This window comes from Fukomys damarensis, unplaced genomic scaffold (assembly GCF_012274545.1).
Source record: "Fukomys damarensis isolate Sample0158 unplaced genomic scaffold, DMR_v1.0_HiC HiC_scaffold_24, whole genome shotgun sequence".
NCBI lineage: Eukaryota > Metazoa > Chordata > Mammalia > Rodentia > Bathyergidae > Fukomys > Fukomys damarensis.
This window is the reverse complement of record NW_022900936.1, coordinates 57,562,870-57,578,678: the sequence shown is the minus strand read 5'-3', so window position 1 is coordinate 57,578,678 and position 15,809 is coordinate 57,562,870. Positions and strand designations below refer to the sequence as shown.

General features: G+C 36.9%; 2 protein-coding genes across 11 annotated transcripts in view; both read left to right on the top strand.

Annotated features, from left to right (window-relative positions):
- Positions 1-3,849, top strand: part of Spice1 (spindle and centriole associated protein 1) — a 50,125-nt gene extending 46,276 nt beyond the window's left edge. For 5 of the 7 annotated variants that reach the window (XM_010630094.3, XM_010630100.3, XM_010630096.3 and 2 more), the window contains 3 exons: positions 1,102-1,207; positions 2,160-2,247; positions 3,575-3,848. In XM_010630094.3, coding sequence (XP_010628396.1) covers positions 1,102-1,207; positions 2,160-2,247; positions 3,575-3,625 — 245 coding nt within the window. In that variant the 3' untranslated portion in view covers positions 3,626-3,848. Of the gene's footprint in view, positions 1-1,101; positions 1,208-2,159; positions 2,248-3,574 lie in introns of those variants that run through there. The other 2 variants (XM_010630099.3, XM_033755899.1) reach the window with 2 other exon arrangements.
- A 1,619-nt stretch (positions 3,850-5,468) lies between these two features.
- Positions 5,469-15,809, top strand: part of Cfap44 (cilia and flagella associated protein 44) — a 111,973-nt gene continuing 101,632 nt past the window's right edge. For 2 of the 4 annotated variants that reach the window (XM_010630105.2, XM_010630101.2), the window contains exons 1-2: positions 5,469-5,542; positions 5,680-5,765. The gene's annotated coding sequence lies outside the window, so the exon portion shown is untranslated. Of the gene's footprint in view, positions 5,543-5,646; positions 5,766-15,809 lie in introns of all 4 variants that reach the window. The other 2 variants (XM_010630102.2, XM_010630103.2) reach the window with 2 other exon arrangements.

Below are 15,809 nucleotides of genomic sequence, written 5' to 3'. Positions count from 1 at the left end.
TAGTAATGTCAGTTAGTGCTAAATTCAATGAAAAAACATTAAGCAGCTCACTCTGAAGAATAATTTTGTGATTAAATATATTTTTTGCTGGAATGATTCTATAAGGTTAACAGGTCAATTTATTTCTGTTATTTCATTTAGAATTCAGCATATTCTGAGAGTAGACAGGGTTGAAATTATACCTATTTGATAAGTAAGCTGAGCACAGAGAAGTTAAATTCTTTTCAGAAATTCAAAGCAAGCTGTGGTTTTGCATGTGTGTTCTTTCCATTCTGATGGCTCTGTGTCTTAAGGTATTCTTTTTTTAAAGTAAACTCTTGGTTTCATAGGAGCCTCTGGGCAATAATGATAAAAATAAGAGTAAATTCTATACATGAAAAACTATTTTTTGTTTTCTAGGGTAACTGAGGAATATTTTATAAAATTAAATGAGATTTTAATTTCCTTAAAGCCAGGTAATCTCTAGTGGGGTGTTTTTGTTGTTATTTTGTTCTGTTTGGTTGAGACAGGGTCTGTATAGTTCAGGCTGGCCTTGAACTCACAGTGATCCTCCTGCCTCAACCTCCTGAGTCTTTCATTAGTAAATATTTACTGAATGTTTATTGATTGATTAATTACTTCTGAAATATTTAAAATGTATATAATTATACTTACTTTTGGCCATATGAGCTCTTCAACCAACTTTCCCCTCAAATATGTTAGTATTCTCACTAATGGCAATGATGTAATAAATTTGAAAGGTTGAAGGCTTTATTGAATTTCTTCAAAAATTTCTCCCCTTTCTTTTAAACTTTAGATATCTTATTTGGACAAAGATCTCAAATTCTTTAGGGCAGTCTCCTCCATTTTTCTTTTTTTTGGTACCGGGGATCAAACTCAGGTCTTTGCGCTTGTGAGGCAGGCGGCGGAACCACTGAGCTAAATCCCTGGCCCCGCTTCCATTTTTCTTGTCTCGCAGTACATTTTTCCAAAAAATCTGGCAAAGGTGTCTGAGCCATAATGATAATAATATTGAAAGAACTCCATATTTGTAAAATAAGATTGAAACTGAACAGAATTTTTATCTTACTGACAGGTAATGAAACTTTTTTTTTTTTTCAGAAGGAGAAAAGAGGACCATTGATATATGTATTCCAGGAGCAGAAGTCCCAGAGAGCCCCAAAGGCAATGATACTGTCTCTCCTGTCAGTGGGGCAAATACAAGAAGGTAGCTACAGTGTGAGCAGTGTCTTAAAAATCAAGAGTGGTGTGGGTTTCATTCTCTTTGTGATAAAAGGATGAACATGACATCTAACTTAACATTCAGAAAGACTAATAAAGAGAAAATAATTGGAGAGGAGAGTTTGGGGGGAGAAAGAGAAACAAGGTTAAGTAGAAAATAATAGGCTGGCTACTGCAAACAAAATGGGCTAACCACCTACGTAGAGTATTTATGAGTTACAAAATTAAGAGGTAATACATGAAAAGATGGGTGAATTGGCTGGCAGTGAAACCAAAGCCACAAGCTGAGTGATCTGCCAAAGGGGTCACATGGTAGGTGAGGGGTGACATTAAAGATGTACCTGACTTTTCTGTGATTGCTCTGTACCCTGACATGTACTGCACGGCTCCATCTCATTATTCTCTGCTGTCCTGACTCTCTTGCCCACCATTGCATACCCATTTTTCCCTTTAATGTCAGAAACTTATCTGTATGATACCGTAATGGCAGGCACATTTGACAGAATCCACAGAATGCATCACATAAAGAATAAACCCTAATGTAAAGCATGAAGTAGTTCAGTCTCCGATGCTGCAAAAACAAGAGAAAAAAGCATGAATTTTGGTTAATGTGTGGATACTGGATCATCGCTTGTAACAGGTGTGCCACACTTAATACAGTGAATTGGGGAAACTGCTAAGGTAGAGGTACGGGGATGTGAAGTATCTGTATTTTCCACTCAGTCTTTCTGTAAACTCAAAACTGCTCTAAAAAATAAATTCTTTTTCTTTTTTTTTTTTTAAAGAAGCATTGTAGGTTGGTGAAATTATTTTCCTAATTTGGATCTAAGTCAGCCATTCTTTTTCAGGCTTTTGCCAGTATTAAGAATTGTCATTGCTTGCCATTTGTGAAGGTTAACATGAGCTCATTCTCATTATGTTTTTATTCTCATAAATAGATCTTCAGGGGCTACTAGTAATTCTTGTTCTCCTTTAAATGCCACCTCAGGAAGTGGACAACTCACACCTGTTAATCTAAGAACAAAGGTACATTATAAAATGTAATTGTGAAATGTGTGTAGGAGTCATGAGGGTGAGGGTGAGGGTAGAAGGTGATTGATTTTAGTGATTTCCATTCTTAGCTGTTATTAGCTGTTATCCTGAAAATGATATAAAATCCTCACAAAAAATACTATAATTCATCTTCATTAGAAAAAACAAATCATGTACTTCTGTTTTCCAGAGTAAAGAATGATGTATAATTCAATAAGATTTTAACAGTTTTTTAAGACTGGAAATTACTGGTTTCAGGCAGGGCTCTCCAAATATTGTGGCAGGACACACAATGAATGGGCCTTGGATGGGTGGTAGGTGTACTGAGATGGTGTTTTCCCCATCCTTTCTGTGACTGGTTAGAGTATGGGACAGCTAGAGCCTGGGGTCCAGGAATTTTATCTCAGTGTGCCAGGTTATGGCACAGAGGGTAAACAAATTTATATATTCTTCATGTTGCCTATTATATGTTATACTGTTACAAGAATGTATAGAAACTAAGCATTTCAGTATGTATCCAAAAGTTTTACAGAAGGCATTTTCATTTTGTTGTTGTTGTTTCGTTTTGTAAAATACAGTTCCTTTCAGTGTTTTATCATAGGGAATTGTGAGAATATCTTTAAAATAATTTTAAAAAACTACTTTTGTAGGCCCAAACCAACAACTGTCTGATGTGGGGGAATGTTTGCTAGTCTTACTACTAACTTTAGTAATTAGATCAAAGAGTAGGTGTTATAGCCCAAAGGAGAGATTTAGCTATTCCCACTAGCCTAGCACTAGAAGATTTATCCTTTGCTATTTCTTATATTCTAAAAAGGCTTTCAGATTAACTGTTTTATATAATTTACCCTTTGTTCCAGGCACTTGGTAGCATTTAATTTACTAAGATCAAATAATTTCTTTTTATCATTTAAAAAAGTTGTACCTTTAAACCACTGGATTTATCCTTTTAACAGAAAGTGGGCCTCTAATTAGTAAGGCAATCAGTTATTTGGTATGCTCTGTTAGAGAAGAAATATCGCCACTACCAGAGGGCAGAGGTAAGGAGAAAAAATGAGAATCAAGACTTGTCATGTAGAGGTACAAGATCCCAACAATGAATGTAACTGCACTGTATCCCTAAAATGTACCAATAAACTCAATTAAAGCTGAAAAAAAAAAAAGAAAGAAACCATGAAAAAAAAAAAAAAGAAATATTGCCACTACCATTTAGTGACATAAGATAACTTTATTGTATACTATATATAAATGCTATGTAAATGTTGGATGGTTTCATGTTTCTGGTTATCTGCTAAATCCTTTCTGCCTCTTTATTCAACAGATTGAAAAACAAAATGAAGGCTGGTTTGCTCTTTCTACCCACATGTCATAAGTGAAGTTGAAGTCACCTTTTATAGAGTTTGTTCTCGATATTTTATTGTTGACTTTCCACTCGCTTTTTCCTACACCTTCACAGATTTTACTCCTTCAGATAAAACCTACAAAGATCCTATGAATTAATACTAATGGGACAGAGAAAAAAAGTTATTTTATTTTTATTTTTTTATTTTCAAATAGGTTTTCAACAACCAATCACCCTTATAATTCTCTGTGAATAAAATTTGACTACAGAGGAATTAAAGTTTTATATTCTAATAATTCCTAAAATATTTTAAGGTTCTTTTTAAAAAAGTAATACATTTTAATCATCATCTTTGTTAAGGTTTTTTTATTCAGTACATCTTAAATGTCGATCTATTTCTTTTTTTTTTTCTTGAAGGACTAAGTTGTTTTTCATATACTTGCACTGAAATGCCTCTGTGTAATTTGTCGGGTTTTCAGAAAAATATAACACATCTGGTTTCTTCTTTGGTGGGAAATTACTGCTGTCTCTCACCTTTTCCAAGGAGAATGTACAGCTTTAAAAATTGGGTGTTGGCAATGTTTATATTTGCTTAAGGAATTGAGAATGATTGTATAAATTCTAAGCATCTTAATTTGGTTTTTAAATGTGAAAATATCAACAATGATAATGTACATCAAATAAATAATGATCATAGAACTCAGATGTCTAAATGTAGTAACTGACTTAATGGTATAGTTGGTGTTTGAAACAGAATTACATAAATACAGAAAATTGTTACCAATCTTCCCAGTTGAGAATCTAAGCAGATTGCAAGGATAGGTTTTTCTTTCAGGCAACTTCTCAAGTGTGGGCTGCCACCTGGACATCACGGTCCTTCCCTCTGGAGGTGTAAGTCACTGTTCTAGGAAGTGCCTTATTCAGCTCTTTCTTTGGCTCTTTCATTTTGTGGCCAAAATAATTTTCTTGTAGCACTGCTAATTTTATTTATGGTAAAGCTTCTTGCATTATTAGAAATTCTTCAGTCTGTATTGTTCATTTTTACCTTCTGAAGCTTGGTATTTAATACATTTTATTGCTATGATATAAGCCATTTTAGTCTTACTCATTATCAAAATGTCAAGTTACCTGCTTGTTTTGCGAGCGCATTCTTTTTGAGATGCATTTTCCTTCGTGTTTGTCAATTGATTAGTCCTTACCCCTGCCCCCCGCATTGCTTTAAACTTCAATATCTATTACTGCCAAGCTTGGGGAGCTTTTAAATACCAAATGGTCCTGAGGGCCGTGCCTGTATTTTGTGTGTATCCAGCAGCCTGCAACATAGAAGTCCAGAATCTACAACCTTAGTTATGCTTTAAAAGCTGACAAAGATAATCAAGTTTAAAACCAGCCAACCAAACAGCAGCAAAAACCTACTACCTCTCCCCCACATCCCACTCTGGACTTCTTTGTGCAGTTGATGCTGCTGGTGCGCTACTTTCTGTCCCCAGAACCGCACCCGCCCCCTTAGCTTTTAAAATTTTGTCATTGACAAGTAATACTTGCCTAGGAACTTTAGATTCCAAGTTAAAACTTTCCGGCGCAAGACCGCTGCTGTGATCAGCGCCGCCCTACGCCACTTTGCAATAGAAGGCAAGAACGCATTTTCGCCAAGTAGTCAAATATCATTTAACATCAACATGGCATCTTTAGCGGATAATGAACTGGCCTGACGCTTTCCATTTCACCCTGAACCGGTATGGGGGGCTGGTTTCCGCGGGAGGCCAACTGGACAGAGCGTCAAGGTCGCTGCGGAAACTCAGATTTAAGTCTGGCTCAGGGCCGCGCAAGCTCTTTACAGCTGGCTTATTTCCGCCCTCCTGGAAGTGGGTGACGTTGCCGTGGTAACCGCAGTAAACTGCCTGTCCGGTGCTGCGAATACAGGCAGCAAGTGGTGGTGAGAATCTGGTAAGTTTGGGCTCCTGTGCCTGGGCCCTTCCTCTTAAAATCTGTTAGTGACTCAGCGGTGGAACCCGCTAGGACTTTAGGTTGAACGAACCAGTATTTTCCAGGTTTTGCTGAAACGTGTCTTCATCCTCCCTAAGGTAGTGAACAAATGTTCCAGTCAACTAGTAAAGGATCGTCACTGTAGGCACAGTTCCTGCCAGCCAAGACTCCTAGTCTGACCCAGGTAGGTAGAAGATGGCCTGGTAGCAGAAGAGCAAGTTGGCTGGGAGTCTGGTGGGAAAGTGCTTGGGCTCCGGGATCAGCGAAGCCACCCTTCTCCATATTCAGCTGAATGCGATGCTTGGCAGGTTGTCTCCTCTGTGCTTCAGTTTGCTCTTCTCTATAAAAAAGACAGCAGTGCTTACCTCATGGGGTTCAGGTTGTAATTAAACAGGATAGTGCAGACCAAGTGCTTAATACACGTAGGACCCATGGTGGATGATAAATATTTGTGGATGAATGCTCAAAGACATGGTAGCAGATAAGTGCTCAGTGTGTTCCGGCAATCACACCTTTTCCTGTGTATCCTGCTGGCTAAAACTTTGAGAAGCAAGGGCTAAAAAGGGACCAGAGAGGGAGGAGAGATGAACTACTGCCCTGGTGGTGAGAGACTTTAATGCCATACCAAGTAATGGCGTAAGAACTCAGTTTTTATTTCAGTTCCTATTTGATGGAAATGAAGAGCCATTAAAAGTTTTAAGCAAGAATAGCACATTAAAAATATTCCAGGAATATGAAGAGCAGGGTAGAAAATGGCAGAGAAAGGAGAGGCCATTATAAGGCTATGATAATGGCAAGATTGGACACAAGAAAAATCAGCTACAATGGTGACAGAGGGACCAGCTGGGAGGGGACACACTGAAAGAATTAATAACTGGGCACTTGGTAACTGGTCTTGGAAATAGATTAAGTGAGAGGGAAGGATTCAATAAGTAACTGCTTATCTGTAAAATTTGATAATATAATTATGATAATAGTATCTACCTCCTAATGTTTTAAATATGTATATGTGAAATTTCTTAAAACTTGCATTTAAAAAGCATACACTATTATTTTTTCTCCAGTTGTATTTCACTTTGCAATGTCAAACAATCTGTTTAAACTGGACAGCCCAATCAGTTGATTAAGAGAATCAGCTATAGATTAACAAATGACCCTAAATCTAGTGAAAGGAAATTTAAGCTAGTTCTGCTAATACATCCCCAAGTCTAGTTAGTAGAGTTGTGTAAGATAGGACATGATGTAGAAGGTACAAATGGACATGATCTTTTACATAGAAGACCCCCACCAGAAAATTCTTAGAATTAATAATTTCAGCAAAATGGCAGGATACAAAATAGACATACAAAAGTAAATATGTTTCTGTACACCAACAGTGAAACTACCAAAACCAAAAATAACAGGCAAACAATCCCATTTACAATAGCTTCAAAAAACTTAACACTTAGGAATTAATCTAACCAAGAAAGTGAAAGACTTCTATAATGAAAACTATAGTGCTCCAAGAAAAGATTGAGGACTTAGAATGGCCATAGTACCAAAAGTAGTATATAGATTTAATGCAATTCCATTCAAAATACCAGCAATGTTCTTTACAAAACTAGAGGAAATCCCAAAATTTACATGGAACCAGAAGAGAGCCAGAATAACCAAAGTAATAGTTATAATTTATATCTAAAATGTCTCCAAGGGCCTCATGTGCTCACAGAACTTTAGGAAGAGGATTACATCATGGGGGTGCTATAGGTGACTTGCTGTTAGGAGGTGGTGGGGTCTGGTTGAAAGAGGCAGGTCACCAGGAACTTGACCTGGAATGTGTATCTCCCTTCCGGCTCCTCCCTTCACTTTCTCTGCTCCCTGGCCACCATGATGTGAGCAGGTTTCATTTGCTCAGGTCTTTCCATTATTCCACTGACTATGCAAGGACTGAGACTTCTAAAATGGTAAGCTAGAATAAACCACTCCTCCTTTAAGTTGTGGGCATCATGTACACTTCTCACTGATGAGAAAGTGACTTAAATCAGCAGTCCTGAGCAAAAAGATCAAAATAAGAGGTGTTACAATCCTGGATTTCAACTTTAACTCCAAAGCTACAATATCAAAAACAACATGATACTAGCGCAGAAACTGACCTGTTGACCAATGGACTAGAGTTGAGGATAGAAACAATGCCATGCACCTTCAGCCATATGAACATTGACAAAGGGACCAAGAACATAGGCTGGAGAAAAGATTGTCTCTTTAACAAGTGGTTCCGGGAAAATTGGTTTTTTACATGCAGAAGAATAACTCTAGACCCATATATTTCACTGTACTCAAGTCAAAATGGATCAAAGGGCTCTACATAAAAACAAAAACATTGAATCTGTTGAATGATAAAATTGGTAAAACTCTTGAAGACAGAGGCATAGACAAGGACTTGATGAATAACGATCCCAGTCGCACAAGAAATAATACCAGGAAACAGCAGATGTCATCAGATCAAATGAAAAACCTTCTGCACAACAAAGGAACCACTAACAGTGAAGAGAATGTATAAACAGAAGAAATTTTGCTATCCTCAAGCTGAGACTAATATCTAAAATATATAAAGAACTCAAAATCCCCCAATAAAAATGAGCAATTGAGATGAATATGTTTCTGGAAAGAAGAAGTGCAAATGCTAAATAATTGTATGAAAAAAAATGTTCCATATGTCTGGTCATTAGAGAAAGGCAAATTAAAACAGCACTGATTTTCCATCTTACTCTAGTAAGAATGGTTATCAAAACTCAAAAGACAAAAAATGCTGGCAAGGTTATGGAGGAAAAGAAACTTTTCTACACTGTTGGTGGCATGGTAAATTAGTACAGCCACTATGGAAATCTATGGAAATTACTCAAAAACTTAAACTTGAAGTTCCATTTAATCTAGCTGTTCCCCTTTCTAAGTATCTTTCTGAAAGAGTTAAAAACATCATATCATAGCTACATGCATGTCTGTGTTTAAGCAGTATAATTCATAATGGCTATATCTTGAAAGCGGCCTTTATGTCCATCAACAGATGAATGGGTGAAGAAAGTGTATTTATACACAGTGGAGAACTATTCAGCTATAAGGAGTCATTTGTAGGAAAACAGATGGATCTTGAGATTCAAATGGGAAGTGAAATAAATTAAACATAGAAGGTTAAATGTTTTCTCTTATATGAGAAACCTGAAATATGACTTAAAGAGTGAAATAAAAGAGAAATGATAGGAAACATGGAGGTAGATTTTGTGGAGATGGGAAGGGGATCCAGGAAAGGTGAGTAGAGTTGGGTAGGGGTAATGGGGAGTAAAGATGGGATATGGGAAAGTACTAATCCCTCCAAGATGAATGTAATTATTTATTACAAACATCTAATAATAGAAAAGGAAAAGATGCAAGTGAATTTCATCATTCTAGTTGATTACAGGGCGATTGTACTGAGTAAATGCATGATACTCCTTTCTGCCTCTCTCTCCCTGTTAGACTGCCTTAAAGAAATACAGTGACTTGGGCCAGGGATTTAGCTCAGTGGTTCCAGTGCCTCCCTCACAGGCATAAGGACCCAAGTTTGATCCCCAGTACCAAAAGAAAAAGAAATACAGTTATTGCTCAACATGTGAAGTGATTGTTCCTTCCTTTTGGAAAGTGTCCAGGTCTTACAAAGAGATGCAAAATTGAGAGGCACACTTGGTGTATTGGGAATTAACTTATCAAGTTATTTTGATAAGAAGTTAGAATAGTGAGCTTGACGACAAATTACTATTCTCTAGCTGAGAAAGGAGATCTGCGGAGAAATGAGAATTACCTACAATTATTTGAGTGGCTGTAGTGCATGGAAAAACTTGTTCTGGGTGTTTTCAGAAGAACAAGGTTCAAATGGATCCAAACTGCATAGATTTCAGGTTAATTTAAAATATACCAAGAACTAGAGCTGAACACTAACAGAATGTGCTCGTCCTTTTATCTTAAATTTGCCTTATATCATTCTTAAAGCTTTACTGTATTGACTCTCTAAGATCTCAATCTTGTAACATAGGTGCTGCATTTTAAAGATGAGAATACTAAGATACAGAGAGGTTTAACATGTCCAACACCTCACAGCAAGGACTTGAACATAGTCAGAGCGACTTTGTAGCTAGTACTCTGAGGCTATCCAACACATTAAACTGCTTTTCTAGTGATGCTGGGCTAGATGTTGTGAATGTGTAGCCTGATTTTGTGGGAGGCTGAACTAACCAAAGCTTCAACTTTGAAGATTATTTATTTAAAGATAGAGTCTCTGTGTGTTGCACAGGCTGGTCTTGAACTGGACTCAAGGTCCTGTTTCAGCCTCCCAAGTAGCTGGGACTTTAAGAACATTACCGAGAGCCACCTCTGCTGCGCGTCCTGGCCCAAACTATGGGCCTCCTCTGATTGGCTCTGACACAGCACCAGGAGGGTAGCTGCGAGGGTGACACTAAGCACCCGGCCCCCGGCTATTAGATCCCCTGATTCAGCCAGTCCTTGGACGCACTCTGCAGAGGCATGGAGGGCTATAAAGGGTGGTGATTGATCCTATTATGTTCCTGATTGTATTGATAGGGATAAAGGATAGGGATTGATTTGATGAGTTGTTTTCTCAATTATGAAAATGAGAATGTCTATAACTCATTAGAGAATCAAAGACTGGGATGCAATGATAGGAAGATTTAATGACCCAGACATTGAATCAAGGGCAACCCAACATCAGAAATAAAGATGAGGAAACACTTAAGCCACAAAGACAGACTTCCAGTCCACCAATGGCAAACAGTAGGGCAAAGGAGGATGAAAAAATCAGATAGTGAACCTCCAGGACACTCAGAACTCACAGCACAGGAAGTAAAAAAACTGATCAGTCAAGCTCTAGAAAAATTCAAAACATAAATTATTTCCCAGATAACCATAGAGATGGTGAGCAAAATGAAAGACACGATTCAAGACTCCAGAACAGAAACTGACCAAAAAAAAAAAAATAGATGAGCTTAGGAACATAATAGAAGTCATGAAGGCCCAGCATAAGAAAGAAATGGAAACAGTGAACACCCAACATAGGAAAGAAATGGAATTCATTAAACAGATTCAAACGGATATCCAGGAGATTAAAAACTCTATTGAAAGCAAACGCAACAGAATAAAAGATTGCGAGAATAGAATCTCAGATATAGAAGATTGGGTGGCAGACAGTGACCTCGAAAAGAGAGGTCTCTTAAAAACAGTAAGGGAACATGAGAAATTGATCCAAGAACTCCTACATGATGCAAAGAAGAATAACATAAGACTGATAGGTATCCATGAAGTACCAGGAGAAAATGCCAATGACTTAAAAAAGCTGTTCAAAGAATTAATGACTGAAAACTTCCCAAACAGGGGAAGAATTAGACATACAGATAAGTGAGGCATATAGGACATCAACTAGCCATGATAAAAAAAAATCTACACCTAGACATATAATAATCAAGATCCCAGAAACCCAACAGAAGAACAAAATACTACAAGCAGTAAGAGAAAAGAAACAAATCACATGCAAAGGAAAGCCCATCAGAATCACAGAAGACTTTTCAACACAAACCCTCAGGTCAAGGAGAGCCTGGAGTGAGGTATTTCAAGTCCTAAAAGAAAACAACCTACAACCAACACTGATGTATCCTGCAAAACTCTCTTTCAAAATGGATGGAGAAATAAGATACTTCCATGACAAAGAACACTTGAGAAACTTCATGAATACTAAACCAGCACTACAAAGAATTTTAAACAATATCCTAGAAAAAGACAATGAAGATCACAACACCAGGAGGCCCAACAGAGCAAATAAAATAGCCAAGGCAAGAAACTAAAAAGAGGACAAAAAATAGTCACCAAAAATACAATAACATGACAATAATAAGTCAGTACATATCAGTTATAACTATAAATGTCAATGGCCTCAATTCACCAATCAAGAGAAATAGATTGGCAGAATGGATTAAGAAGCAAAATCCAACAATATGTTGTATACAAGAAACACACCTAGTGCAAAAAGAAGCCCATAGACTGAAAGTGAAAGGATGGAAAACAATTCTCCACACAACAGGAGCCCAGAAAAAAGCAAGGGTAGCAATCTTATTCTCAGATAAAGTAAATTTCAAACCAAAACTGATCAAGAGAGACAAAGAAGGCCACTACATCCTTGTAAAGGGAACAATCCAAGAGGAAGAAATGACAATCATAAACATAAAAGCACCAAATATAAATTCCCCCAACTACATAAAACAAATATTAAGTAACATGAAAAACCAAATAACCACTAATACAGTTGTAGTGGGGGATCTGAATACCCCACTATCACAAATAGACAGATCATCTAGGCAAAAAATCAACAATGAAATACTAGAACTGAACCAAGCTTTTGAAAGTGTGGACTTATTAGACGTCTGTAGAGTGTTCCACCCCACAAAATCAGAATATACATTCTTTTCAGCTGCATCTGGGTCATTCTCCAAGATAGATCACATACTAGCTCACAAAACAGGTTTGAGTAAATGCAAAAGAATTGAAGTTATTCCCTGTATATTATCAGATCACAGTGCAGTAAAGCTGGAGATCAATAGCATAAGTAACCATAGGAACTTCACAAACACATGGAAATTGAATAACACTCTCCTGAACAATCAGTGGGTCACAGAGGAAATTAAAGAAGAAATCAGACAGCTTTTACAAATAAACAAAAATGAAATGCCAATACAACATACAGGAATCTGTGGGACACAATGAAAGCAATTCTACATGGAAAATTCATAGCACTGAATGCTCACATTAGGAAAACAGAGCAAGCTCAAATAAACAACCTAATGATGACTCTTAGACTCCTAGAAAAACAAGAGCAAGAAAAACTCAAAGCTCGAACAAGAGAGGAAATTATAAAGATTAGAGCAGAAATCAATGCAATGAAACTAAGAAAACGATACAACAAATAAATGAATTGAAGAGTTGGTTTTTTGAAAGAATAAATAAAATTGATAAACCCTGAGCAAACCTTATCAAAAAAAGGAAAGAAAAGGCCCACATTCATGCAATCAGGAATGAAAAAGGCGAAGTCACAACAGATCCCACAGAAATCCAGAGGATCATTAATACATGCTATGAGAACCTGTACTCTAATAAAATGGAAAATAGAAGAAATGGACAGATTTCTAGATACTTATGAATTACCAAAGTTGAACGAAGAAGATAAAAACATTTTAAACACCCCAATCACAATCAGTGAAATTGAAAATGTAATTAAAAACTTACCAACAAAGAAAAGCCGAGTTCCTGATGGATTCACTGCTGAATTTTATAAGACATTTAGAGAAGATCTACTGCCATTACTCTTCAGACTTTTCAATGAAATTGAAAGAGAAGCAATACTTCCAAATTCATTCCTGGAAGCAAATATCACTTTGATTCCCACAAAATGGGAAAAATGTAACTGAAAAAGAGAACTACAGGCCAATCTCCTTAATGAATATAGATTCAAAAATCCTCAATAAGATAGTAGCAAACAGAATACAGAGGATCATCAAGAAGATCATACATCCTGACCAAGTCAGATTTATTCCAGGGATGCAAGGATGGTTTAATATACATAAATCAATAAATGGACTACACTATATTAACAAAGTCAGGGACAAGAACCACATGATCCTCTCGATAGATGCAGAAAAAGCATTTGACAAAATTCAACACCCATTCATGATAAAAACTGCAAAAAATTGGAACAGATGGGCTATATTTCAATTTAACAAAGGCTATCTATGAAAAACCAATAGCCAACATCATATTAAATGGCCAAAAACTGAAAACCTTCACATTAAAATCAGGAACAAGACAAGGATGCCCACTATCACCACTGCTCTTTGATATAGCTCTGGAAACATTAGCCATAGCAATTAGACAAGAGAAAGAAACTAAAGCAATAAAGATAGGAAAGGAAGAAGTTAAACTGTCATTTGCTGATGATATGATACTCTACATTGAAGACTCAAAAAAACTCCACCAAAAGACTTTTAAACTTAATAGACACTTTTAGCAGAGTAGCTGGATACAAGGTCAACACCCAAAAATCAATAGCCTTCTTGTACACAAACAACAGACTCACTGAGAAAGAAATTAGGGAAACAATTCCTTTCACAATAGCACCCAAAAAAATGAAGTATCTAGGAATCAATCTAACAAAAGAAGCGAAAGACCTCTACACTGAAAACTACAGCACTCTGAAAAAAGAGATCAAGGAGGATATAAGAAAATGGAATGATCTCCCCTGCTCCTGGGTAGGAAGAATCAACATAGTGAAAATGGCCATACTACCAAAACTGCTATACAGATTCAATGCAATACCAATTGAAATCCCAACACAATACTTCACAGAACTAGAAAGAAGAATCCAAAAATTCATTTGGAACCATAAGAGACTAGAAGAGCAAAAGCCATCATAGGCAACAGACACATGGCAGTGGGTATAACAATTCCAAATTTGAAACTATACTGCAAAGCCACTGTGATAAAAACAGCATGGTACTGGCAAAGAAACAGACCTGAGGATCAGTGGAACAGATTGGAAGACACAAAAACAAATCCAGATGCACTCAGCTACCTCATCTTTGACAAAGGAGCTGACAGTCCCCACTGGAGGAAAGATAGCCTCTTTAATAAATGGTGTTGGAAAAACTGGATCTCAACCTGCAAAAGATTAAAACTAGACCCTTTTCTGTCACCATGCACTAAATTAAAATCCAAGTGGATTAAATAACTAAATATAAAAAAAGAAACACTAAACTTGCTGGAAGATAAGTTAGGCAGAACTTTGGAAGACATTGGCATAGGAAAAGACTTTAAGAACAAATCCTCAGTAGCACGGGAACTAGCAGAAAGAATCAACAACTGGAATCTCATCTTATTAAAAAGCTTCTGCACTGCAAAAGAAATGATCAACAGAACTAAGAGACAACCTACAATGTGGGAAAAACTTTTTACCAGCTGCTCCTCAGACAAAGGACTATTATCTAAAATATATAAAGAACTCAAAACAACCAGCCCCCCCCAATATAAAGACCCAATTCTAAAATGGGCATCTGAAATGAACAGACATTTCTCAGACAAAGAAATAAAAGCAGCAAGTAAATACATGAAAAAATGTTCTACATCACTGGTCATTCGAGAGGTGCAAATGAAAACAACACTGAGATTTCACCTCACCCCACAAAGAATGGCTGCTATCAAGAAATCACACAACAACCAATGTTGGCGGGGTTGCAGGGAGAAAAGAACCCTTCTCCATTGTTGGTGGGAGTGCAGACTGGTGCAACTACTATGGAAGTCAATATGGAGATACCTCAAGTAGCTAGGATTAGAGGTTCCATTTGATCCAGCCATCCCTCTGTTGGGTATCTTTCCCAAAAGAATTAAAAGAATCATACCACAGTGATATATGCACACCCATATTTATAGTGGCACAGTTTGTAATAGCTAAAACTTGGAAACAGCCCATCTGCCCATCAGTTGGAAACTGAATAAAGAAGATGTGATTTTTCTATAAAATGGAGTACTACGCAGCCATAAAGAATGAGAAAGTTGATTCATTCATAGGTAAATGGTTACATTTTGAGGATATACTCCTAAGTGAAATAAGTAAGTCACACATATGTAAATACTGAATAGTTTCTCTGGTGTGAAAAACTAAAATAATACTTAAGATTAGCAATTAGCAATGTGAAATAGAAAGAAAAGGACCGAAGGTGTAGGGACAGTGAGAAGGATAGGGATAGGGGAATAAGGGAAAAGGAAAAAAATGTGAGAAAATGTAAAACTGGAATTAAAGTGTTTGAAGGTGGGGAGGGGAGGAGGGGGTGAAGGGAGGTTGGGGACAAGGGGAAAAAATGAGAACCAAGACCTGGCATGTAAAGGTACAAGATCCCAGTAATCAGTGTAACTGTACTGTCTACCTAGAATGTACCAATAAATTCAATTTAAAATTTTAAAAAAAGAACGCATTACCATAGCCAGCTTTTGATCATGTTTATTGAGCCTGCACTGTATTAAAAAGAATTATCGGGTTGTCATAATAAAAACAATTTGAGTAACAGCTACTACATTTTACATATAAATCCATGATTCTTAACATAAGTCTTATGCCTGGCTGCCCAAAAGAATTGGCTGGGGAGTGAGACTGTTATTGATATAT